At 35.3% G+C, this 24,705-nt stretch overlaps 7 protein-coding genes across 9 annotated transcripts; 3 read left to right on the top strand and 4 right to left on the bottom strand.

Moving 5' to 3' along the window:
• Positions 1-126: 126 nt before the first annotated feature.
• On the bottom strand, positions 127-1,099 carry LOC141525577 (FGFR1 oncogene partner 2 homolog). Its single transcript, XM_074240130.1, has 3 exons — positions 1,022-1,099; positions 561-952; positions 127-430 (listed from the first exon to the last, which is right to left on the bottom strand). The coding sequence occupies exons 2-3, from the start codon at positions 945-947 to the stop codon at positions 170-172; spliced, it is 648 nt and encodes a 215-aa protein (XP_074096231.1). The 5' UTR covers positions 948-952; positions 1,022-1,099; the 3' UTR covers positions 127-169.
• A 273-nt stretch (positions 1,100-1,372) lies between these two features.
• Positions 1,373-4,999, top strand: Rtel1 (Regulator of telomere elongation helicase 1). Its single transcript, XM_074240067.1, has 4 exons — positions 1,373-1,512; positions 1,612-1,756; positions 1,891-3,003; positions 3,097-4,999. Exons 2-4 carry the CDS (start codon positions 1,624-1,626, stop codon positions 4,662-4,664), a joined length of 2,814 nt encoding a protein of 937 aa, XP_074096168.1. The 5' UTR covers positions 1,373-1,512; positions 1,612-1,623; the 3' UTR covers positions 4,665-4,999.
• On the bottom strand, positions 4,971-8,225 carry LOC141525551 (T-complex protein 11-like protein 1). The gene is made up of 7 exons (XM_074240096.1): positions 8,049-8,225; positions 7,338-7,425; positions 6,826-7,165; positions 6,121-6,636; positions 5,876-6,060; positions 5,438-5,604; positions 4,971-5,311 (listed from the first exon to the last, which is right to left on the bottom strand). Exons 2-7 carry the CDS (start codon positions 7,394-7,396, stop codon positions 5,064-5,066), a joined length of 1,515 nt encoding a protein of 504 aa, XP_074096197.1. The 5' UTR covers positions 7,397-7,425; positions 8,049-8,225; the 3' UTR covers positions 4,971-5,063.
• A 1,857-nt stretch (positions 8,226-10,082) lies between these two features.
• On the top strand, positions 10,083-15,138 carry LOC141525540 (sodium- and chloride-dependent glycine transporter 1). The gene is made up of 10 exons (XM_074240081.1): positions 10,083-10,234; positions 10,853-10,987; positions 11,096-11,528; positions 11,903-12,110; positions 12,168-12,339; positions 12,402-12,758; positions 12,886-13,095; positions 13,268-13,609; positions 13,676-13,886; positions 13,957-15,138. The coding sequence occupies exons 2-10, from the start codon at positions 10,940-10,942 to the stop codon at positions 14,097-14,099; spliced, it is 2,124 nt and encodes a 707-aa protein (XP_074096182.1). The 5' UTR covers positions 10,083-10,234; positions 10,853-10,939; the 3' UTR covers positions 14,100-15,138.
• Positions 15,139-15,287: 149 nt separating this feature from the next.
• Positions 15,288-16,943, bottom strand: LOC141525574 (transmembrane reductase CYB561D2). 2 transcript variants are annotated; one of them, XM_074240127.1, is made up of 3 exons: positions 16,808-16,943; positions 16,109-16,328; positions 15,288-15,892 (listed from the first exon to the last, which is right to left on the bottom strand). In XM_074240127.1, exons 2-3 carry the CDS (start codon positions 16,283-16,285, stop codon positions 15,371-15,373), a joined length of 699 nt encoding a protein of 232 aa, XP_074096228.1. In that variant the 5' UTR covers positions 16,286-16,328; positions 16,808-16,943; the 3' UTR covers positions 15,288-15,370. The 2 variants fall into 2 exon arrangements, with proteins under 2 accessions (XP_074096228.1, XP_074096227.1); XM_074240126.1 differs by lacking the exon at positions 16,808-16,943 and adding an exon at positions 16,433-16,774.
• Positions 16,944-17,080: 137 nt separating this feature from the next.
• On the bottom strand, positions 17,081-19,330 carry LOC141525542 (uncharacterized). Its single transcript, XM_074240084.1, has one exon. It carries the CDS (start codon positions 19,304-19,306, stop codon positions 17,396-17,398), a length of 1,911 nt encoding a protein of 636 aa, XP_074096185.1. The 5' UTR covers positions 19,307-19,330; the 3' UTR covers positions 17,081-17,395.
• A 2,682-nt stretch (positions 19,331-22,012) lies between these two features.
• Positions 22,013-24,619, top strand: LOC141525556 (serine protease persephone). 2 transcript variants are annotated; one of them, XM_074240104.1, is made up of 5 exons: positions 22,013-22,360; positions 22,777-22,971; positions 23,534-23,802; positions 23,867-24,159; positions 24,254-24,619. In XM_074240104.1, exons 1-5 carry the CDS (start codon positions 22,300-22,302, stop codon positions 24,543-24,545), a joined length of 1,110 nt encoding a protein of 369 aa, XP_074096205.1. In that variant the 5' UTR covers positions 22,013-22,299; the 3' UTR covers positions 24,546-24,619. The 2 variants fall into 2 exon arrangements, with proteins under 2 accessions (XP_074096205.1, XP_074096204.1); XM_074240103.1 differs by having other exon boundaries at positions 22,016-22,360; positions 22,774-22,971.
• The last annotated feature ends 86 nt before the right edge of the window (positions 24,620-24,705 follow it).

The raw sequence follows: 24,705 nt of genomic DNA, 5'->3' as shown, positions 1-24,705 counted from the left end.
GTTTAAAATTGTTATAAAAAAAATATTTTTCTATCGAAAAAAATTTATTGTGACGGTAACAAATATATATTAAGCTACAAGTACACTCTTATAAATTATCATTAATATTAATATGAGAAAAAAAAAAAAAACTTTACCGAAAATTTTTAAATAAAATAAAATAAAAAAATTACACCTTCTTATTATCATTAGTATCAGTCTGGACAGTTTTATTGTCCTGAATCACGGTGCTACTACTCGCGGTGGTACTACTGCTGTCCAAAGAACCGTAGCTATTAGCGATGTTAACCAATTCGCGAAGTACATTATTCTCTACTTTTAATTTAGAGAGATTTTCTTTGTACTTGAGCTCGCATTCTTCGTCCAGATTAGCCGCTACTCGCATTACTGCAGCCATTTCGTTTATTTTTTCTGCCTGGTTGGTAATTATCTGAAAAATAATTTATATTGTTAAAAGAATAAGCAAAATTTTTTAAAATTAATTAATTAAAAAATTCCAGTGGTTACAAGCTTGCAAAATTAAAAAAAAAAAAAAAAAAAAAAAAAAAAAAAAAACTTACATTAGCGTATCTCGCATTATAAATAGAAGACAAATTAATTTTATTAGACTTGATTAGAGACGCAGTGTGCTGGCGATACTTTGACATAATCAGCTCGATAGTATTTTGATGTTCCTCCAAAGCGTTTCTGAGCTCTCTGTTCTCCGCTTTGAGCTCTCGGAGGTGCTTAGTCTCCTGCTGGATCCCCGCGATTAAAGCGTCTCTTGGCTGCTGCTTTGCTTCGTTGTTCAGCACCTCGATCTCTTCCTGGTACTGCTTCATATTGTCAATTTGATTGCACACACTCTGGATCTCTGTTATTAAATTGTCAGCTGTGTTTTCATGGTCAGAAATTCTTCCGACTAATTTTTTTGCGTCGCAAATTATTTGCTGGACTGTCAGCGACATTTTTTCTATTTTTAAAATAATAATTTTAACTAATTATATTAATTAATTACATTTTATTACAAATATTTACTTACGTTCTTTAATTCGAGGTTATATTTGTGACAATAACAATAATAATAATTTTCTAACATTTGACAGCGACAAAAGCGCCGTGAAAAAAATTGTAACTAAATATTTTAATTAAAAAAACAATTTATCACTATTAATTATATTAAATAAATTGTATTAATTAATTAAATACATAATTTAATTAATTATTTTTTAATTAATTTACTTTTTTTTAAGAATTTTTGTTTAAAATTCAAATTTTACCGCACTTTAAGCTCACGCGCAAGCGCGAAGCTTCTGCGCTCTGCGCTTGCGTAGAATCTTTACGCATGCGCAGGTCACAAAAATTCTTCTACCGGATAACGAGACATAAAGATGTCAGAGGAGGTAAACAATTGTTGTAGCAAGTATTTTTAGTGATTTAATTAATTATTTTTGCAGGAATTGTAGAAAAAAAGCCGCCAAAAAAGCGAAGTGAGCTTGAAACATTTTTTAAGGTTATAATTATTAATTTATTGTAAGTAAAAATTTTTAAAGATGAGTTAATTAATTTTTTAAATAATAAATTGATGGATTTTTTTGTAGTAAAAAATTTCTTTTTAATTTATAATTTCAGAATATTGTCAAAATGCCGGATATTACATTAAATAATATAATTGTAAATTTTCCATTTGAGCCTTATGAAGTGCAGAAAGTTTATATGTCTAAAGTAATAGAATGTTTACAAAATAAAAAACATGGAGTCCTTGAATCACCGACAGGTAATGAAAAAAAAAAAAAAAAAAAAAAAAATTTAATTATGACATTTAAAAATTTTTAGAATTTTTTTTTTTTTTTTTTTTTTTTTTTTTAAAATAAAATTATAACAAAAAAATTTTTTTATTTCTAATTTTAGGCACAGGAAAGACACTATGCTTGTTATGTTCCTCCTTAAGCTGGCTGTCAGCGCGGAAAGCGCATCTTCAAGCCCAGTCCTTAGTCGGAGCGATAGACTCTCCAGACTTTGGCGGAGATTTTTTCAAGCGTCTAAAAAAAGACCTGCAAATGGCGAGCGGCGGCGGAGTGGACTCGGAGCCGTCTCCAAGTCAGAGTCCAGCAGCGTTTGGGTGGTCGCAGCCGAAGATAATCTACGCCTCGCGGACGCACTCGCAATTAACTCAAGTAATGGGGGAGTTAAAGCGGACGAACTTCAAGCACCTGAAGGTCGCGGTGATCGGGTCGAGAGACCAGCTGTGCATCCATCCGGAGATCTCGAAGGAGTCCAATTCAGCGGACAAGATCCATTTGTGCCAGTCGAAGGTGCGGACGAGGTCCTGCATGTACTACAACAACGTCGAGACCAAGAAAGAGGAGGCTGTGTTCAAAGACACCATCTGCGACATCGAGGACCTGGTGAAGAACGGCACCAAGCACAAGTGCTGCCCCTATTTCATGGCCAAGGAGTTAAAGCAGTCGGCGGATATCACCTTCATGCCTTACAACTATCTCCTAGATCCCAAGACCCGCCGGTCTCAAGGCATTGACCTCCAGAGCCACGTGATCCTCCTCGACGAAGCCCACAACGTTGAAAAAACCTGCGAGGAGTCCGCCTCGCTCCAGATCTCCAGCACCGACATCGCCCTCTGCATCGACGAAGTCACCGCCGTGATGAAACGCCTCCTGGAAGAAGACCTGGAGGTCGGCGGAGGCTTCGAGCTAGAAAAAGACGCCAAAGATTTCACTCCAGATGACCTCTGCACTCTCAAGAGCATTTTTCTGGAACTGGAAGCCGCCGTGGATCAGCTGGTGATTAAGGATGAGAAGGGAGACACTTATCCCGGGTCGTTTATTTTTGAACTACTAGAGAGTGCTCAGCTCGTTGGGAATCATCTTCAGGTCGCTGAAAAACTTGATAAGGTTGTCCTCTGGTTGGCTACTACTTCTACTAGTCCTTTTGCCAGGACTGGAAGGGCGCTCCAGAAGTTTGCTGATTTTGTTCGGACCGTCTTTACTAGCTCGCTGCCACCTGGTAAGTTTTATTTTTACTCGATAAAATTCTATAGAACGTTCTTAGAAACGTTCTTAAAAAATTTTGAAAACTGACAAATTTACCCTCACCTAGGTCTTCATCGCGAACGAGTGAAAGAATGCTACCGTATCTTCGTAACCAGCGAGCCAAAGCCAAAAAAAGACTCTTGGACATCTTCCAAAGTAAACTCCTCGGGGAAGTTGATCAGCTACTGGTGTTTCAGCCCAGGGTTCGGAATGCGTCAGCTGCTGGAATTAGGCGCGCACTCGATCATCCTAACCAGCGGGACACTATCCCCGCTGAAGCCGTTCATCACTGAGCTGGGAATCCCGATAGATGTTGTCCTGGAGAACCCGCACATCATCCCGGCGAAGCAGATCTCGATCGGAGTCCTGGGTACTGGCCCGGATGGGCAGGTGCTGAACTCGTCCTTCAACACGCGGAACGATCCGAAGTACATCTCCAGCTTGGGAAGAACAATCCTGAACTTCAGCAACCTGATCCCCGACGGGCTACTGGTGTTCTTCCCGTCGTACCCAATAATGAAAAAGTGCGTCGACGACTGGCAACAAGCCGGGCTCTGGAGCAGCTTAATCTCCAAAAAACCAGTGTTCATCGAGCCGCAAGGCAAGGACACCTTCAACGCGGTCATCTCTGAGTTCTATGAGAAAATCAAAGCTCCCGAATCTCGTGGCGCCATCTTCTTGGCCGTCTGCAGAGGCAAGGTCAGCGAGGGTCTGGATTTCTCTGACGACTACGGAAGAGCTGTTTTAGTCACTGGACTTCCCTATCCGCCGATAATGGACCCCAGGATTTTGTTAAAGCAGCGTTATCTCGATGAGGTAAGGAAGAAAAACAAAGACGGACTTACCGGCGGACAGTGGTACCAATTAGAAGCCTCCCGGGCGGTAAATCAGGCTATTGGGAGGATCATCAGGCACATTGGGGACTACGGTGCTATTATTCTCTGTGATACAAGGTTTAACAGTCCTCAGTTTAAAGAACACTTGTCTAAATGGCTGAAGCCTTATTTAAAAAATTATCAGAATTTTGGAAGCGTTACTCGAGAGCTCAGGGATTTTTTTAAGAATGTTAAAGACTGTAAAAGAAATATTAGAGAGTTACCGACAGTGATTTCATCGACAGTCGGTAAGAATGTTATTAAAAGTCGACAAGATGAGGGTTCAGTGCTAGAAAAGGAATTGGATCTTGAAGTTTATAAAAAAGAAGCCAAGAAAGAAACTGAAGGGTCAGTAAATTTTGTTACCAGCAAGGTTCAAGGTCAGTGGAGCGCTAGGACTTGGGAGAGCACTAAAGAAGAGGGGGAGAGTGTTGTTAAGAAGCGGAAGATCAAGATTCAAAAGCTTGAGGTTAATTATAAAGATGGTGATGATAAAACAGTTGGTAAAGAAGATGATAAAAAAATGGTGGGGCAGAAGTACCTTAAAAGTGTCAAAAAGGAGCTGAGTAAGGAGAATTTTAAAGTCTTTGCGAAGATGATCGAGAGTTATCGAGCAGAAGGGGATTTTAACGAGTTGATTAAGACCTTGGAGATGCTGTTTATGGAGGGAATGAAGGAGCTGATTGTGGGGTTCAGGACTTTTTTGAAAAAGCAGCATGTCGGGGAGTTTGAAAAATTTTGTTGGAGAAAGGGTATGTGATTGTTTCGATTGTTAATAAAGTTATAAGTGAGAATATTTTGAAGTGTAAATAGTGGGGATAGGATGAAGTGACAACCGGTAAAGTAGGTTCGAGTGTTGATGACATTTTAGAATCGATGGTCGGTAACAAAATTTATGATATAGAATTTTAATGAAAATTATTCATAATTAAATTTTTTTAATAAAATTTTGAAAGTCGGTAAAATTTTTTTTAGTGATTCTAGTGTAAAGGGAAACGGACTTAAGGACTTGGATAACAGATTAAATAAGAATTGTTTTTGTAAAATTAAATTTTCATTCAAAATGTCGAATAAAAGGTTATATATTTATAATAATTCATATTCATATATATATATATATATATATATATATTTATAAGTTACTTATCGTTGTCTGGACCTAGGCGTCCATGACAGCGTTGTCATGATTCATAGATCCTAAAGAATCCTTCCTCCTTGAAATTTCCGTAGCGACAATATCCTGGTAGTACTCCCCAAAGACGCTTCGGTTGTGAGCGACAATTATAAAGAACCTCGCGGCTACAGACGCGAGTTCTTCTTGTAAGGAAGACAGTCCGGGGGGAACTTGGGTCGGTACGCCATTTTGAGTTAAGATTATTTTCTCGAGGAATTGACGGATCCGTAAGTCTACAATTTTGAAATTAAAATTTTCTTAAAATGTACTGCGCATACGCCTGACTTGTTCCAAATGTTCCACTCGTGGAACTTGGCCACAAAAACTATTGAATTTTATTAAAAAAATTTGAAACTTACTGACTAACGTTCGGATTTTGTGATCTTCATTAATTAGTTCCAAAATCTGCCGTTCTAAAATCTCATCAGTTTCTTTATCTAGCTCCTTACTGTAAATTTCTTTTAGGATATCATTTACGTCTTTTTTTATCTGGACTACCACATTCGGCATTATTTTTTCTAATTGTCTGAAAAAAAATAAGTACACGGTAAGATTACACTGGATATATTGAGTGTATCCTAGATTATATTGAGTAAAAAAAAAAAAAAAAAATTCAGATAATAGCCAGTATAATCCAGATTATAATGAGTATAATCCAGATATCACTGAGTATAATTTGGGATGATATTCAGTGTCATCTTGTTTTTTCCGTCTAAGCTCGTGAAATTTTTTTTTTTTTTTTTTTTTTTTTTTCAGTCTTAGTCTTAGAATTAATAAATTTATAAATTAATTTTTACTCATTAGAGTGAACGGTGTCTAAAATAATATCCAAGTGTCCTTTGATATTTTTTTTAAATTTCTCGACGCCTTGCATCAATCCTCCAACAATGCTCCCGCAGATTAGGAGAATCGATCCTATTATTGCCAGTCTATTTATTTTATCCCTTAGTTCCAAAAGTCTTCCTTGATCAAGCATCAGAGTCTAGGAATAAAAAAAAAACTATCATTATAAATTTTTTAAAGCCAGAATTTAAATTCTTACCTCAGCTTCAGGAGAAGAGTTCCAATTGAGCAGATTCAAGTACGCTTCAGCGAGCAAATAGTGAGTGACTTGCTTGACAGCATTGTCATCACTGGCATCAGCGACCTTCTTGTCATCTAGGTGCTTTAAGAGCCAGCGCCTAGTAAACTGGAGGCCGTCGGTTTGGATCTCCAGGAACTGGGCGAATTTTTTTTTCTCGTACTCGATGCTCGAGGCGACGATGTTCGGGCGCATCATTGTAATTGTGAAGTTCGCGAGGTCCAACTTCATAAGCTGCAGGGTCTCCATGATGCCTTTGAAAGTGTCGACGATGTCCGAACACTCTAGGAGCTCCCGGATCTTGTCATCGCGGACCGGCGCGCAGATCTTGCTCATTAAATTCAGCACGTAGTGGGAGTAGTGTGTGAAATTCAGGACTCCCTTCTCAGCTTGCTGTTTGATTAGGTCGATGTCCAGGATTTCTCGGAGGTTTTCTCGGATTTTCTTGTGGTGGGGCAACACTAAGTCTTCTAATGTCTGGAATTTTTAAACTTGGATATTAACTTAGGCACTATAAAAATGGCCATAACTCCTAAAATATTGACTTTAGAAAAAATTGTAGCTTAGGAAATTTCCTATCCAAAGCACTCCTACTTTTTAGGCCTATTTTCAATATCTTAGGAGATATAGTAAGTTATATAACGTAAAATAAAAAAATTTTTTAACCTCGCGGATTTCCCTCAAAAGTACCAACGCCTGGCTGTAGTTTGGAGGATCCTCGTTCAGCTGCTGCTTGAGTAAGTACCAGAAGGCATTGTGCATTATCTCCTTGACCTTTTTTTGAAGCTTCTTCGTCTTAACTACCTCCTCGTCAGCTTCTCCTTCAGTTTCCTCGCTTTCGTCCAAGTTGTTCTCCAGCACCGCGGCGTCCAGCTTGAAGTTCTTGTCAACAGCTATCTCGTGAGCCAGTGCCATATTGGTCATTCCGTTTGCCGCGTTAATTATTTCGTCCAGAGACACGAATTTTGGCGGAGAAGCTCCTGTTAAAAAATTCGCGGCCCATTGTCTGGAAAATATTTTGTTTAAAATTTAAATTCTGGCTAAAATATTAAAAATAAAAAAAATTTTATAAAGAATACTTTTTTTTAAAGAAGAAAATTTTCTAAAATTTTTGTTTGAAAATTTTTTTTTATATTTTTATTTATTTAGCCACAATATTAATTTTAAAAATAAATTACCTTTCTTTGTCGTCAGATTTAATTGAAACACTTGGATTAATATTTTTATTTTCCTCCATTTTATAAAAAAATTAAATACAGTTTATCACTGAAAGCAGACAAAATACAATTAATTAATACAAAAATAATTAGAAGGTGTTTATCGGTCAAAAGAAAAGTACACAATAAAGTTTTTAATAATTTTTGTTGCTCTTTTATGAGAGTAAGGACAAAAGTTGACCTTTGTGTGTATTTTTTATTTGTTTTGTCTTTGGTGAATCCTTGGTTTGTCCTTTTATGAACTATCAAGGATTCACTTCCATTATTTTTTTTTATTATTGCTGCTGAAGTCATATTTATTATTAATAGAAATAATAATAATAGAATTTAAAGGATAATACATTTTTTTAATGATTATATAAATGGCTATAATTCCTAAAATATTGAGTTTAGGAAAAATTTATAAGAGATAAAAATTGTAGCTTAGGAAATTTCCAACAAAAAACGTTACTATTTTATAGGCCCATTTTCAATATCTTAGGAGATATAATAATTATAATAATAATAAAATAATATTAACAATTTCCTTCAATTAAAAAAAATAGTTTTCTTTGTTCCAATTTTTCTCCTAAAAAAATTCTCAATTTTTTATAGAAAAAAAAAATTTTACATGACTCTTAAAAAGAAATAATATAAATTAATTTTATAAAAATAATAATTAATAACACTTACGTTTTTTTTTTTTTTTTTAACTTTAAATTTATCAACAGTCAACAATTTATATATATATATATATATATTTTTATATTTTTACCAATAATTCATATTTTATTTTTTTTATTTAAAAAAAAAAAAAATTACTAGAATTTAGAATGAAATTTGAATTTTTAAATTTTATTTAACGGCGTCATATTTCAGTCAAAAATATACACAAATGGTTATATGTTATAAACAGCTGTTTATTTTAGTCATACTGTTATCTTATATTTTTTTATTTTCAAGAATTTTGTCATTATTATTCTCTGAAATTTGTCGAAAGTGGCGCCGCCGAGTGGCAAAAAATAAAATTTAAAATTTAGCGGGAAATTTGAAATATTCAGAATTTATCCGATTAACCTTTAAAGCCTAATAATATCTTGTAAACTATTGACTTTAGGAAATATTTATTCAGACAAAAATTGTAGCCCGGAAAATTTCCTAATCAGAAAGGTCCTATGACAACTAATTTTTCTCAAAATTTCCCAAGTTACAACTAATTGAAAATTCAATTTTCCAATTTTTTAGGAAACTTTACGCTTGTAATTGTTTAAAGTTCTATAACTCCTAAACAATTGATTTTAGGAAAATTTTTACAGAATAAAAAATTGTAATACGGAAAATTTTCTATCCAATTCGTTACTCATTTGCCAACTTTACATCACAATTTTCCGAGATACAGCTAATTAAAAATAAAATTTTTCCAAATTCTTTTCAAAGCCAAATTTCCTATAATTTTCCTCAATTTCCTTCCAATTTTCCGACTTCCAGCTCCTGAAGATCTCATTGATCAACAACTAATCACTCATTAACACTTTACCTCCTCCGCGTCATTAAAGATGTCGCCATCAGCGGGCAGAAAACAAACAAAACAACTCGAAAGATTTACAGAGGGAAATTATTGACTCGCTGCCTACGCCAACAGTCTATCACTTTAATTACTACCGAGTTCATGAATGAAATCCCGTTTCTTTTTTCTAATTTAGGAAATTTATTTTCTCAAAAAATAAACAATGATAAAAAAAATTCACGACCTCGGAATTTTTATTATTTTGTACTAGTCTGGCTTTTATTCATGAATTTATTGTCAGTGCAAGTTTGCTAAAGATTTATTGAAGTATGCATATATTAAATGTATTATTCAGTTCTTGAGAATAAAATTTCGCGAGGCTGGGGGAGTCGGAAAAGCTTGAAAAAAAAAAAAAAAAAAAAACATAATTTACTAGAAAATTATAGGAAATTTTTTAAAGGCTTGTAACTCCTAAAGTATAGATTTTATTAAAATTTTTAATCAGATAAAAATTGTAGCCCGGAAAATTACCTATCTGATTCACTACTCAAATAATTACTTTACTATTTAATTTTCCGAGATACAATTAATTGAAAATACAATTTTACAATTTTTTTTCGGAAAATTCAGATTTCTCATTGTTTAAAGTCCTATAACTCCTAAACAATTGATTTTTGGGAAATTCTTAATCAGATGAAAATTGTAGCCCGGGAAATTTCCTATCTAAAAAAGTCCTATGATGACCAATTTTTTCTAAAATTTTCCAAATTATATTCAATTAAAAGTAAAACTTTTAAATATTTAGGAAAAATCACCTTTTTAAAATTATTTAAAAGCTTATATTTCCCAAACAATTGATTTTAGGAAAATTTTTATAGAATAAAAAATTGTACCTCGGAAAATTCCCTTTTGAAAAACCCCCTCTCCTAAAAATTTGCCCCGTCAGAGCTCTCTAAAATCGAAAACGTAAATATACTTATAGCTATAACGTCAGAGCACTCGAGCCCGAGCCAAGTGCAAGGGCACTGAGGAGGAATGATTAAAGCCCCGGTGAAAGAGAAGATGAATAGCGTATCAGATGAGGAGGCCGAGGGCGAGCGGGTGGGAGGCTGAAAGGGTGAGAGTGCCAGGTTTAGGGTTGGACGCACCTCGCAGGAGCAGTACTATCGATCTCAATGGATTTAAACCCTCAACACCAAACTCACTCTCGACTCATTTGTACCTCTCAGTTTCCCTCAGTCCTCAGTATGTCTGTGTCACGCTCAAACAGTGGGTTACTCCATTATTATTTTGAGTAAAAATTTTATATTTTCCGAGTTTTTCACCGAGTTTTCCGGAGTGTAAAGTTTTTTTAATTTTACAAATTTTTAAGGTAATTTTCTTTTAATTTTCCTCAAGATATTTTCTGAATTTTACAATTTTCCAACATAAATTTTCCGAAAAATTTTCCTACATATTTTTAAGCTAAATGTTCCGAATTTATATTCCGAGTTTTTCATTTAATTTTACAAATTTTTCCTCAAAAAATTTTTTCCCAATTAAACTTTTCTAATTTTCTTTTAATTTTTCCAATGAATTTTCCGACCTGGAATGAGGAAAAATTTACCTTTATAAAATTATAAATTATCAAGTTGATAAATATTCGGATAACTTGGAAAATTTTTCTTCACAAAAAAATTTTTTTAATCAAACATAAAGAGCGACATGAATGTCTAGGTCAAGGAAACCCATTACCGGCGTCTACTAAACTAAAACCGACGACCAATATTATTATTATTATTATTATTATTATTATTATTATTATTATTATTATTATTATTATTATTATTATTATTATTTGAAGGGAATTGCGTCACAGTTTGGGTTACGTAAATAGTGTTAAAGTGGATTAAATTTAAAATTATAAATTTTTGGACTGTATTGCAGATGGGAGAGTAATTTAGCGGTGATATGGAAATTTTTTTATTTGTTTTTATTTTTGTTATTATAGAATAGTGAATTGTCGAGGATGGCCGATCATAGAAAAGCTGGGGAAAACCTCTGCAAGTGTTGATATTTTGGAAGTTGGTCAGGTGAGATGGAGGACTCTTCGCCGAGAATACGCCCCTATCTTGACTGCTGGGATGTGAGTACAAATTAACATTTATTTTTTATATTTTTCCATTAAATTATTTTTAGTTTTTATTTTCCTTTAATTTTCCGAACAAACAAAAACTAAGTAAGAATTTTCCAGGAAACACAAGACAAACTACAGAACGACGACAAATACTCAGTAGCAAATAGCCAAGCGCCGCTCCAAGATGGTGAAGACGAGCATCCAGAACGCGGCACCTGGACCGGAAAATTCGACTTCCTCCTGTCCCTCCTGGGGTACAGCGTGGGTCTCGGGAACGTCTGGCGCTTCCCTTATTTGTGTTACTCGAACGGAGGTGGGGCCTTTCTGATCCCCTTCACGGTGATGCTGATAATCGCAGGGCTCCCTCTGATGTTCATGGAACTGTCACTGGGGCAGTACGCGAGCTTAGGCCCCGTCGCTGCCTACAAGCGGTTCTCGCCGCTGCTCCGCGGACTTGGCTACGGAATGGTCCTAGTCAGCTCAATTGTCATGCTGTATTACAATCTAATCATCGCCTGGACGCTCTATTACATCTTTGCTTCGGTTATCGGTAATTAAAAATTAAATTTTTAATGCGCATGCGTATGACTCGTTCCAAATGTTCCATTGGTGGAACTTAGCTACAAAAACGACTAAATATTATCCAATAAGGTTTATTTAGACCTTTGTCTGTACTTGTTCCAAAAAAAAAAAAAAAAAAAAAAAATAGACAATAATTAAGTTATTTTTACAAAAAAAAGCGTACTGCGCATGCGCCTGACTTGTTCCAAATGTTCCATCGGTGGAACTTGACCAAAAAAAGGACTGATTTCCATCTAATTAGGTTTAATAAAATTTTTTAATGTCCTTATTCCAAAAAATAAACAGTAATTAAGTGATTTTATTCAAGTGGTTAAAAAAAAATGATAACTGTGGATGTTTCAGGTGGCAGCAAAGTTCCCTGGAGTGATTGCGCCCCGGAATGGAGCACAGAGGACTGTATCGACCCGGTCAAGGCCGAGGACTGTGCGAATAATAATAACACATACTACAAACGGAATTGCTTGAACAGCACGCAGATGTCGGCGATGAATTTGACGGTAGAAAATATTACGTCGGCTTTGAGACGACCGCCTGCTGAGGAATATTTTGAGTAAGTCGATATTAATCGACATTTAAGTTCTTAATAATTAAATAAATTATTTTTTAGGAACAATGTTCTTGGAATCAGCGAAGGAATTGAATTCACAGGAACAATCAGAGCTCCAATGGCTGCGTGCTTATTGTTGGCATGGTTAATTGTTTTTTTGTGTTTGAGCAAAGGTGTCCAGAGTTCTGGCAAAGTCGTTTATTTTACAGCTCTTTTTCCTTACGTGGTTTTGGTAAGTCACCATTAATCACCATTAATTACCTACTAATCATCATTAACAATAATAAATCGTAGATCGCGCTGTTCGTCCGAGGAATCATGCTTCCTGGAGCAAACGAAGGAATCCTCTTCTACCTGACTCCAGATTGGAACCGCCTGGCAACAGCCAAGGTCTGGGGAGACGCCGCGGTCCAGATTTTTTTCGCCCTGAGCCCAGCCTGGGGAGGACTGATTACCCTTAGCTCCTACAACAAGTTCGACAACAACTGTTACAAAGACTCGCTGATTGTCGCTATTAGCAACATTGGAACCTCTTTTTTCGCTGGACTGGTCATATTCTCAGTGATCGGGTTCCTGGCACATGAATTGAACGTTCCAGTTGCGTCGGTGGTTGACCAGGGTGCTGGACTTGCATTCATTGTCTATCCAGAGGTAAGTATATTTGATGGTTAATTGATTAATGACTGTTTGTGTATATATATATATATATATATATATATATATATATATATATATATATATATATATATATATATATATATATTAAAAATTGTACCAGGTTGTAGCGCGACTGCCAATTGCTCCGATCTGGTCACTGCTGTTCTTCGTGATGCTGCTGACCCTGGGACTGGATTCCCAATTTGCACTGATGGAGACTGTTACTACTGCCATCTTGGACGGAATACCAGCACTTAGGAATTTCAAGGTCTGGGTTGTTCTTGGTGTGTCTGTTTTTGGGTATGCTGGAGGAATTATTTTTACTACTAATGTAAGTAGATTTTATTTTTGTTCAAATTATCGTAATAACCATTAATCATATTGATCATCATTGTTGTTCATATTGATCAATATTGTTTATTTTAATCACCATTGTTTGTGTTGATCATCATTGTTCACTTGGATCACTAAAATCACCAACAATGATACCAAATGATCAACAGGCAGGAATGTACTGGCTCCAACTAATGGACAAGTACGCAGCAAACTGGTCTGTGCTCCTGATAGCAATCACCGAGTGTATCCTAGTAGCCTGGGTATACGGAGCAGACCGTTTTCTGGATGACGTCCAGTTGATGATCGGCCCCAGAAGTAAATGCTGGAAGTTTTTCTGGAAGTGGATGTGGAAAGTGGTGACCCCTGCTGCACTCTTCTTTATCTTGTTCTTCAATTGGGTCGAGTATGAGCCAGTTACCTACGGAGCTTATGTTTACCCTAAATGGGCTGATGCTGTTGGGTGGTTGGTTGGGCTCTACCCGGTTTGCGTAATCATTGTGCTGGCATTGGTTAGTAAACATTTTGTGAATTTTTGTTACCGACTGATGATAATTTTGAAAATTTTTGTTGCGTAGTTTCAACTCCGCAAGCCCACGAGACGCCCGTATGACGATGACGATGATTTTGACGATCCGAGAACATCAACTAGCTCGGAAACTGTTAGAGGAAATGGAAGGAGTGTCTGGGAAAGGGCGAGGATTCTGTTACAACCGACTGCGGATTGGAAACCGGCTTCGCAGAATTCTGTTACGCCTTCTAGGACTCTGACTAACCCAAACTCGTTAGGTAAATTGGATTTCTTAAAATATTAGTAATAGAACGATAGTATAATATTTTAAAATATTTCTCCTTGCAGGACAACACGGCTACGAATCAGTGCGCGACACGATAATCCTGGTGAACGGGCAGCCAGTGATCCAGCCCTCGCAAAAGCTCCCGGGGCCGTCGATCCTCAAAAACTCCAGCAAGGTCGACCTGATAACCTCCCAGCAAGTCTAACGTCGGTAATGTAGTGAGTTATCGACCCCCTGGTAAAAATGTAATCTCCCTTAACGTAAGTAAATGTCCGTGTATTTTGCTCATTAGAAACTAAAAAATTGATCAATTGATTATAAAAGCTAGCGCTAGTTGTCACTGTTTGTTCATCTCACGGAGAGGTTGTATCTCATGTCAATATTGTGTCTCGACGCCTCGCTTACGCCGATCGACTGTAAATAGTTTTCAAAAACAATGATAATAATTTAAATTTAAATTTTGTTATCGACCGAGCTCATTTGTACAAATGATAATTATTATTTTTTTTTTAAATATATATATATATATATATATATATACGCAAATACTTAACCAAAAATGTTTATATATATGTAATTAATGTCCAAATATTGATTAATTATTTTTATGAATGGACGTGCATGTTTTTACGTGTTTAGAAATAATTACAATAATTGATAATAATTGTAGAGAGGGATAGATGAATATTTTTTTAATAATTATTTTTTTAGAATTTTTTTTGAGATAACATTTTATCGCGGGTCGATACGAGAGACTATTATCATCTGCAGGGAATTTATCCGCGGTCGGTAGTTTATCGGTCGTTGGTAGGAAGAGTCTGAATTTACGAATTATTTTAATTACGAATAATTACAACGCTTATTGTGAATTGAAGCGCGAATCAAAGAAATAAGATTGTAAGTACAAACCTGGTCGATTGACAATTATTATCAATAAGTTTTAAAAAATTGCCTGAAAATCAACCCTGACCTCGTAAAAATATATAATTTATTAATATATAGTTAATGTTATCAAATGAATATATATATATATATATATATATATATATATATATATATATATATATACACACTGTAATTAAGATTGTAATTGTTGTTAGAATACTTTTAATGAATAAAAAAATTGATTTTACTCTTGTGAGTTTTATCATTTTTTTTTTTTTTTTGTGTTATATATGTTACATCTTAATTTCTTTTTATATTACAAATATTATATATATATATATATATATTACATATAATTTTTTCTTAATTTCACATTATTTTTTTATGATTTTCTTCATATGTTACACATTATTTTTTCTTAATGTTACAGATATCACATTTCTTACACATGATTGTCCCCCTAAATCCTCCCAACTTCTTCCACCTCCAAAAAACCAACCCGGGGTAATATGGTTAGTAAAAAAAATAATTTATTTCTCCATTAATTTTCAACAATTAATCATACAAAAAAAATTTCTTCCAAAAAAAAAATCACGAGGAAGGTTGCGAAGGTTTGAGAATGACTCTCGACCTCGAAATAGCTCCCACAATCGGCTTAAAGAGGAGCAGTAGCATCCCAAAGAAGTAGCAACCGAATATAATGTCCCTGCCGACATAACCACCGGGGAAAGAGTGCTTGTAAGTCCCGTTGATGATCGTCGCGACGAAGATGACGCTCATAGCGATCCCTCCGAATGCGTGGGCGACTTTTATAACCACTGGCCGAACGTGGGGGTACACCCAGCGCGAGTTTAACGCGACTGTGCCGACCAGGGCGAGTACGAAAGAGATTACAATAGCGCTGAGGCCCAACTGCGCGTGGGTCGTCACGAAGTGAAACTTGTTAAGGCGGTTTTTGTTTACTACTGCGATTATTAAGCCGATGAACATCAATGTCAGCCCTGAGGTCACTAGGATCCAGTGGATTGTCACTCTCTGGGCGCGCTTTACGCGCGTGGTCAGGTTTGATTCCCCGGATATTGCGAAAATTCCTTCCATTAGGAGCAAACCCACCTGAAAAGGTAAATATTAGTCATTCTGTTGTAGTCGTTTTCAAAAATGGCTATAACTCCTAAAATATTGATCTTAGAAAAAAAGTATAAGAAATCAAAATTGTAGCTTAGGAAATTTCCTAAAAAAAAAAACAAAAAAAAAAAACGTTTGTATACCATAGGGCTATCTTTAATATTTTAGGAGATACGGTTATTTAATTGTTAAAATCAAACTTACTCCTAGAGCCATACAAATTGGATGCCACGAAAAAAAATCATAATGAACAAAGTAACTTATGACAATATATGCCGCAGGAATTACCAGTAGTGCGTGTGTAATTATCGTCATTACAGAGTTAATCATCGTCAGGCTATCGCTCTTCTTATCAACTGATCCGCTTTTATCCGTCTCCATTCTTAAATTAATTTTAACTTTTTTTTGTTATCAGCAACGTGTCCTACAAATAGAGGAAAATTAAGTATTTTAATACATTATGATAAAATATGAGCATTTTCCTCGTCGTGATTACCATAAGAATCTCAGCGAGTGACTCATACTCACAATATAACTATTTATTATTTTTTTTTTTTTTTAATTACACAATTACAATGACAATAGAATTTATAATTCACAATCTTTCTTTTAACCGCTTATAACTTCTAAACTATCAGAGCTATCGGAAAACTTTTTAAATAAAAATTGTTTCCCGGAAAATTTTCTATCCAAAACACACCCTAAATGTCCATTTTGCCCTGCTAGATCCCGAGAAAATCAAGAAAAATTAATAACTGCTCTATATTAACTTGCTGAAAATAGTGCACTGAATTTTCCGGGATTTTTGGACTTTTATAAAAAAATTATCGGGAATTTTTTTTATTCACTCACTTCCTCGCTTCCTCAAACACTCGAGTGTGTAAATAAATAATTTTTACTTACGCGATAAATATTTTAATAAATAAAAAACATCCTTCTTATAGAGCAGCGCAGCAAACACTGACGGTAACTCGGTAGAAGAGACGCGTGTTTACAAGGCTATATTATAATAATTATTATTTTTTTTTATCATCAGAATTAAGCACGCGCTATATGTCGAGGTTTATCCTGTGATCGCTGCATAGTAGGAGGCTCTGTAGTAAATTCGAGAGAGAAAGGAAAAAATCACGCAACAACAATCGAGCTATTCAAGTCGCTACAGGCTACGAGGATTTTTTTTTTTTTATGATAATCATTTGCTAGAATTTTATCTAAAGCCGAGTTTTTGGCGGTGGATTAATTATAAATGATAATTTAATTGGAATTTTAGATAATTACAAAGTTCGATGATTGTGATTTTTTACTTTGATTTACTTGAGCATTTTTTAAGCTTCTATAACTCTTAAAATATTAAAAATATTAAAAATAGGCTGGTAGTATAAAAACATTTTTGTAAGGAAATTTTCCAAGCTACAATTTTGGTCTCTTACACTTTTTCACTTACAGCCAAAATTTTTTCTACCAAAAATTTTCACAAAAAAATCAATAATTTCAAATCTCTATTATTCGTTTGTACGTATATGTTTCAACATCTAATTCGAAACGGTACGTTATACCCTTGTGATTATACACGGAAGATTCTAGATTCATATTCGAAGAATAATATACTATGGCTTCATCTTTATCGTTAATTATAAAATGATCCTGATTATTTTTATACATTGAATATTGATCACTGCCAATTTCGAAAGCTAAATTACCATCTGCGTTGATAATAACTTCTTTATCCTTATCCTTATTATCATATACTTGCCGCCAGTCGATAACTGTCACTGCTTTATCATTAACAGTTACGATACCGTCGTAATTTTCTACACCGCCAACATTACACTTAAAAATCATATCGCCGGAATTTTCGTCCTTCGTCCTGACCCTCAGAGTTCTTCCAGATTGATTACTAACCTCCAAACGTACAACCAACCCGTTATCCGTGCAGACGCCGCGTTCGTCTATCACCGTGTCTCTTCCGTAAAAATCGAACTTGTACTTGTTCCACCAGTAGAGCACGCGTGCGTTGCCCAAGTGCCCGATGTGTGACTCAAGAACCGTCGAAAAGTGTGTCTTAATAAAATCTCCCTTAGCAGGCTTAAATCGTTCAAAGTCGTCATCTTTATCGTCTGCGTAATAAATTACACCAGGCTGATCGCTAAGCTCCTTTCGGGTCAGAGTTGTCTTGTACTTATCCTTGCGCGCCACCTGGTACAGTTTCCGCATCTGGATCCATCCTGGTGCGTATTCAAAATTCTCAAGGTCACTTTCGTACGCGGCGATATTGTTCCGCTGAACGCGGAGCCAGAACGCGAACCGCTCAGACTTGAACACGCCGAGCCCACTGATTGGCCAGATCCGAATCTTAAGCTCCGCCTCCCGAGTGTAATTGGGCCACTGCCGGGCGAGAGTTTCGTCGCAGGTGACTTTGGGCGCGCGTCCGAAGAGCCCCAAGGGTACAAAGTCCATATTTGGGTGCAAGACTTGGTTCAATATTCCCTTGATGACGTTTTCCAGGCCTACGTCGAGCTCTCGGGTCCGGAAAATTCCGAAGTAAAACTCCCCGGTCTCCACCAGCGGCCAGTACGTCGCTACTTGTTTGTAAATAAATGAACACTCTTGATAAAGTCCGTCCCCGGTTTCTCCGCGACGTACCACATCGACGCCATTCATGAACTTTTTTAGGTCACGGAACTCGTCTGGAGTCTCATGGAGACCACTCAGGTTGTTGTAGAGGTAGTTCGTCACGATCCAAGGAACCGCGACCCACACAAGCTCCACCCCTTTTCGCGTTGTGCCGAGAGAGATGTTGAACTTGGGCGTTATCTTGAGGATCCGCTGGTGGCAAATGTTCTTGATCGTTTCTTCGGTTCCCAAGAACTCGTATATTGCTAACAGACGCGTCAGAAGAACTGCGACATTATACCAGTGCTGCTTGGCGATAAGCGTGTCGTCCTTTAGTGCGACGTCTAAGCGCTTTATCAGATCCTCCGTGATCTTCCGGTACTCAGCGTTTCCTTCCTTAACGTAACTAGACATCAGATTGATTCCGTACGTCGCAATCGCTTCTATCTTTGGAACTCCTCCGGTTACGAAATTTTTATTGAACTCCTCTTCTGGTTTTACGATGTACGCTACCGAGAGCTTCTTATCCTCCTGCGGCAACTCGAATTTTAGTGTGTAGGCATTAAAAAGGATTCTTGTCCTCGAATCCATTGATTTGGGTATCGATTTGGACTTTGGAAGGTCCTTGATAGCCGACGTAGGTGCTCGGTTGAATTTTGTTCTTAAGTTTGGATCGTCGAGCGCCGAATCATCGTCCTCCGGCGAGGGAATTTCAAAAAGTTGGTAGTAATAATAGATTGCTGCGAGTATTAGTAGCGGAAGAATAATAACTAGCAGTGTTGATAACATTTTAGGAATTTATGTATCTATAATAAGCAAAAAAAAAAAAATTTTTTTTTTTATAGAAAAAAGATTATTTTAAAATTTAAAATCTTATTCTGTAAAAAAATTAAAATAATTTCTCTTTATTATAGAGCAAAAAAATTGATAAACTTACATTGAAAAATTATAATGAATTATTTGTACTTGGTATTAATCCCACTGCTGCTCATAATCGGCGGCTTTATATATTATTTTGCGGATTCCTCAGAGGAAACTACTTATGATCTAAATAAGATTCTTTCTAATCCCACAGATAAATCAGAAGATATAAAAAAAAAAGAAAATAAACTACCAGAACAAAAACAAAAACAACATGAAAAGGAAACAGTTCGGGAAGACAAACATACAGAAGAAGAAAAAAGTATAGAAGAAATAATAGAATTAGAAGAATATCATCATCATGTTTAAAATTAAATTTAATTAGTTAAAAAAAATACTCCGAAAGATCCTTGAGGATTCATATGGAGGATCAGGATATTGGCAACCGGTTGAAGACCAATTTTTATTCTTTGGGCTTGGATTTGACCGAAGAAGGGTTTATAATTGAAAACAAAAAATTTTTAATTGATCGATTTGGAATCATTTATTTATTTATTTATTTATTTTTTTTTTTTTTTTTTTTTTTTTGTGAAATGGTTGTAACTCCTAAAATGTTGGTTTTAGAAAAATTTATAGGCAACCAAAATTGTAGCTTAGAAAATTTTCTACAAAAAAATGTTGACTTTTGAGTCTATCTTCAATATTTAACGAGTTACAGTTGTTTTTGCCATACTAAGGACTATTCTGAAATTTACAATCTTCAAAAAAAAAAAAAAAAAAAAAAATAATAATAATAATAATAATAATAATAATAATAATAATAATAATAATAATAATTTTGCTTTATTATAGAAGAAGAAAATCGATGCAATGAAATATGAAAAACAACATTACAATGAAATATGGGTACTTAGCATTAATTAACCTTAGTGCTGATCATAATCGGCGGCGTTGTATATTATTATGTGAGGTCCTCGGAGGAATCTTATGATCTAGATAAGCTTCTTACTGATCGTATAGATAAATCAAAAGATCTAGAACAAAAAGAAGATCAGCAAACTAAACGTAAAGAAGAAAAAAAAGAATAAGAATAAGAAGAAGAAGAAGAAGAAGAAGAAGAAGAAGAAGAAGAAGAAGAATATGAAACAGAAAAAATTAACGAAGAAGAAGAAAGAAAACCTGAAAATCCAATGTTGTCACGCTTTGCAACATCTTTGAAGAAGCATCCCATTCTTCAAAGTCATAAAGATTGGGCGGACTCTTGCCTCAAATTAAAAGCGGAGAGAAATAATTGTGACCTTAAAAAATTGTGCTTCTCAACTTAGCAAATTCGTGCCCTGGGGAATCGCGCTTCTGTCCACCAAAAAAAAAAAAAAAAATGCGGCTGAGCTACCACGACCTATCGTGGAGGATCTGATTAAAAACATAGACGCCCAATTAGATACGATCCCTTTTGACGGCAACAAGTCTCCTTTTAATCCGAACTGGTACGACGTCGCAGTCCTGCTGACGCGCATGTTAGCGATGTACGAGATCCTCGGGTCCGACGACAAGGTCAAGGCCATCTGCCACAAGAGAATCCTCCAGATAACGCCGGAGGTTAACGTCTCTCTCGACGTAACAAAAACAGGAATTGAGCTTTCAAATCTTTCCGGTGATTGGCCTAGCTAGGTGTTTTCAAGTCACCTGACTTTCTCTTTTCGGTCCGCGTCCAGCCCAACGATCTTGCGGCGTTCGAAAGCGGCGATAAGACTTATGAATTTTCCTTAGGCTGGATCCAGATGAGGAAACTTTTTATGAAGGGGCTTGTGTTCGATGGCTACAAGAAAAATATTACGTTTCAACAGCTGAAGAAACAGCCTGGTGTCATTTCCCTCGTCGGAACTGATCATTCAATTCTTAAGATGTCAGAATGATCTGACAGGCTTCAAAAGACGCTTTGTACAGGTTAAGAAGTCGTATGTTGGGCATTTTACGGTTGAGGGCGAAGGTAACGTTCTCTACTGGATGCAGATGTACACTTTTCCTTTCTGGGGACTTGATACGTCAATCACCGAGTGCCGGCGTCTGCACTAACAATGGACTTGTCATACGGCACGACGTCTTACATCACTGCACTGAACTCTTGAGATTCCAGGTGGGGAAGGATCAGGATATTGATGCCCGGTTAAAAACCAAGTTTTATTTCGAGGGCTTGGGAACTGACCGGCGGAGCGTTTTTCATTGAAAAAGACAAACAAAGAGACTACGATATTCTCGAAATACGTCAAGAATAAAAACGTCAAGCCTAAGGAGATTACTTACGACGAGGCGGAAAATTGCATCAAATTTGAATTTGGGGGGAAGACGATTGGTGTTAAAAGTGATGGAGAATTTAGTGTTGTTATTATTGAGGAAGAGGAGGAGCTCTTTATTGCTAGCGGCTATACGATTTGGAAAAAAACACAGGATTATAATCACAACGGCAAACAGGTGACATTTCAATACAACCCGGCGTCAAAAATGTTTGAAAAAATTAATTGAGAAATTTTTAATTAAAATTGGAATTATTTTTTCGTGACAATTGTTGTAACTCCTGAAATATTCGTTTTACAAAAAAAAAAAAAAAAAAAAAAAAATATCATAAAAAACCGAAATTTTAGCTTAAAATATTTCCTATTTAAAACGTTTTTATACTATAAAAGTCTATCTTTAATATTTTAAGAGATATAAATAATAAGAGTAGAAAAAAAAATTCTTTTTAACGCTTATAATTATGGTAACAATAAATCATGTAGAATTAGAGATAGTGTCGATGGTAGGTATCGAATAATATAAATTCAGTCGGGCATCAGCCGTCAAACGAGTCAGACGAATAATAAATAAATATTGTTTCCGGTATTTTAATAATCAAATTTTGTGATACTCTATTGTAAATTACAATGAAATTTTTAATTTTTATTTTTTTTGGATTATTTGTGCCGGGTTTTACTCAACTCGAAGGTAATTTTTATTACAAAGATAATTTTTTTTTTTTTTTATTATGGTGTGATTGGGTAATTGTTGCCATTATTTTTAAACTATCCGATAATTGGGCTTGACCTTCAGTCTGTTCATTTTTTCTTTCTTGATAATTTGAGTAATTTTTTTTTTTATCATGAATTAAAATTGAAAAAAAAAAAATTTTTTGAATTTCACTATCTAGTCACTGCTTATGTAACGATATCTCTTAAAATATCAAAGATAGACCCATAGTATAAAAACATTTTTCTTAGGAAATTTCCTAAGCTACAATTTTTCCCTAAACTCAATATTTTAGGAGTTATAGCCATTTATATAATCCTCCGTCAAAATAATTCTTTCTCCATCATTATTGTTATGATTTATTTATTATAATAATAATAATTATCCGCCAGAAGGAAGTGAATGCCTATTAGAAAACGGCAACCCTGGAGTCTGTACCAAGCTGCCCGAATGCCCTCCAAAACTTGATGACGCAAGGAAAGGAAGACGGACCGCGCTATCAAGCCGCTGCGGCTTCGATGGATTAATTGAAGTTGTTTGCTGTCCAGCTCCGGTCCAAGAAAAAATAAACATACGTCCGGCTGACATAGGTACGTAAAAATCCCGATATATTACTCACCAACATCTTAAATATAAACAATCACTCGTTACATTACAAAACTTCCAAGGTTACTTTTCGAAATTTAATTATTTACTTTTTTAATTTTTATTTTTCGAATTTTTAATAGTCATTTTCTTGAAGTGCATTGAACTACCTTTAATTTGAGTACCATGTCGATTTTTTTATCGTGTGTGCTCCGACACACATGACACACATGACACACATGTGCGTCATATAATAAAAATACATCATGGTACTCAAATTAAAGGAAATTTCATTTCCTTTTACACTAGACACTTAAAAATTTATTTAATTCAATAATCATAACAATAATGATTATGATGATGATAATAATAATAATAATAATAATAATAATAATAATAATAATAATAATAATAACTTTTATTTATATCCACCCACGTAAATTGATACGACATTTTATAAATTGATATCCTGACCTAGTTTTGCATTTTATCAAATCATAAAAAAAAAAAAAAAAAAAAAAAAAAAAAAAAATTATTAATAATAATAATTTTTTTTTTTTTTTTTAGCATGTCACGATTATGAAAATGAAATTCTTTCGGGAATTGAAAGACTAACCTGGCACATTTTGGCGGGAATCGAAGCTGCTTCGGAAGAATTTCCCTACATGGCAGCCATAGGATATGTCGATAAAACGCCAAGCGAAGTCTTCAGCGATGATAGCGGAAGGAAAATTAGGAAAATTTCCTATTTATGCGGGGGTACTATTATTGCGCCGCGATTTGTTCTCACTGCGGCGCACTGTGTTACTAATTTTGATGAGAATCCTCCTGTTTTGGTAAGTGGACTTGAAAAATTCGCGAATAAAAAAATAAAACAGATACTTGGATAAATTTTTCCAGGTCAGAGTTGGCTCCGTAGACCTAGAGTCCAAGGACGAGCAGACGATCCCCATAAAAGAAATAATTGCTCATCCTAAGTACAAACGAAGCACAGTATACAACGACATTGCCCTGCTGAAGTTGTTTGAGCACATAAACTGGTCCAAGACCGTGAAGCCAATTTGTTTGCAGACAAAGTCTATCAATGATATCGACTTTCAGGTCGTCGGGACCTATCTCGTGGTAATCGGCTGGGGAGTTACCGACATTGACACTGATCAGTCTTCCAAGCTTCTCAAGACTCCCAGTCTTCAGTAAGTTAATAATAATAATAATAATAATAATAATAATAATAATAATAATAATAATAATAATAATAATAAATTAATTTTTTTTTTAATTCTAAAGATTCGAACCAAGAGAAAATTGTTCCTCGGTTTATCAAGGATTCAGACAGCTCCCCTACGGCTTGGACGAAAGGATGATCTGTGCCAAGGACCCGAACACTACTCGCCGAGCTGATGCCTGTCAGGGAGACAGCGGAGGTCCTCTTCTTCTGTTATCTTCCTCTGGAGACACTGTCATTGGAGTCACCTCCTTTGGTCAGAGCTGCGGTGGTCCCAATGCTGCTGTTTACACTTCTGTCTACTCTTATATCGACTGGATTGAAAGCATCGTCTGGCCTGAAAGAATTATTTAAAAATTATAATTTTTAATCTTGAAATTTATTTCCAAAATTTCAAAAAAAAATATCAAAAATTTTGAAAAATCACAGGAGACATTTTTTTTTTTTTTAGATAAAATTTAATTCTCTACAATTTTTATTCCAAACTTTTTTTTTTTTTTTTTTTTTTTTTTTT

Source organism: Cotesia typhae, unplaced genomic scaffold (assembly GCF_013202065.1).
Source record: "Cotesia typhae breed Kobodo isofemale line unplaced genomic scaffold, CoteBio_Ctyphae contig_26, whole genome shotgun sequence".
In the NCBI taxonomy this organism is placed as follows: domain Eukaryota; kingdom Metazoa; phylum Arthropoda; class Insecta; order Hymenoptera; family Braconidae; genus Cotesia; species Cotesia typhae.
Note: the sequence above shows the minus strand (reverse complement) of the source record. Positions and strands in the feature narration are given on the sequence as shown.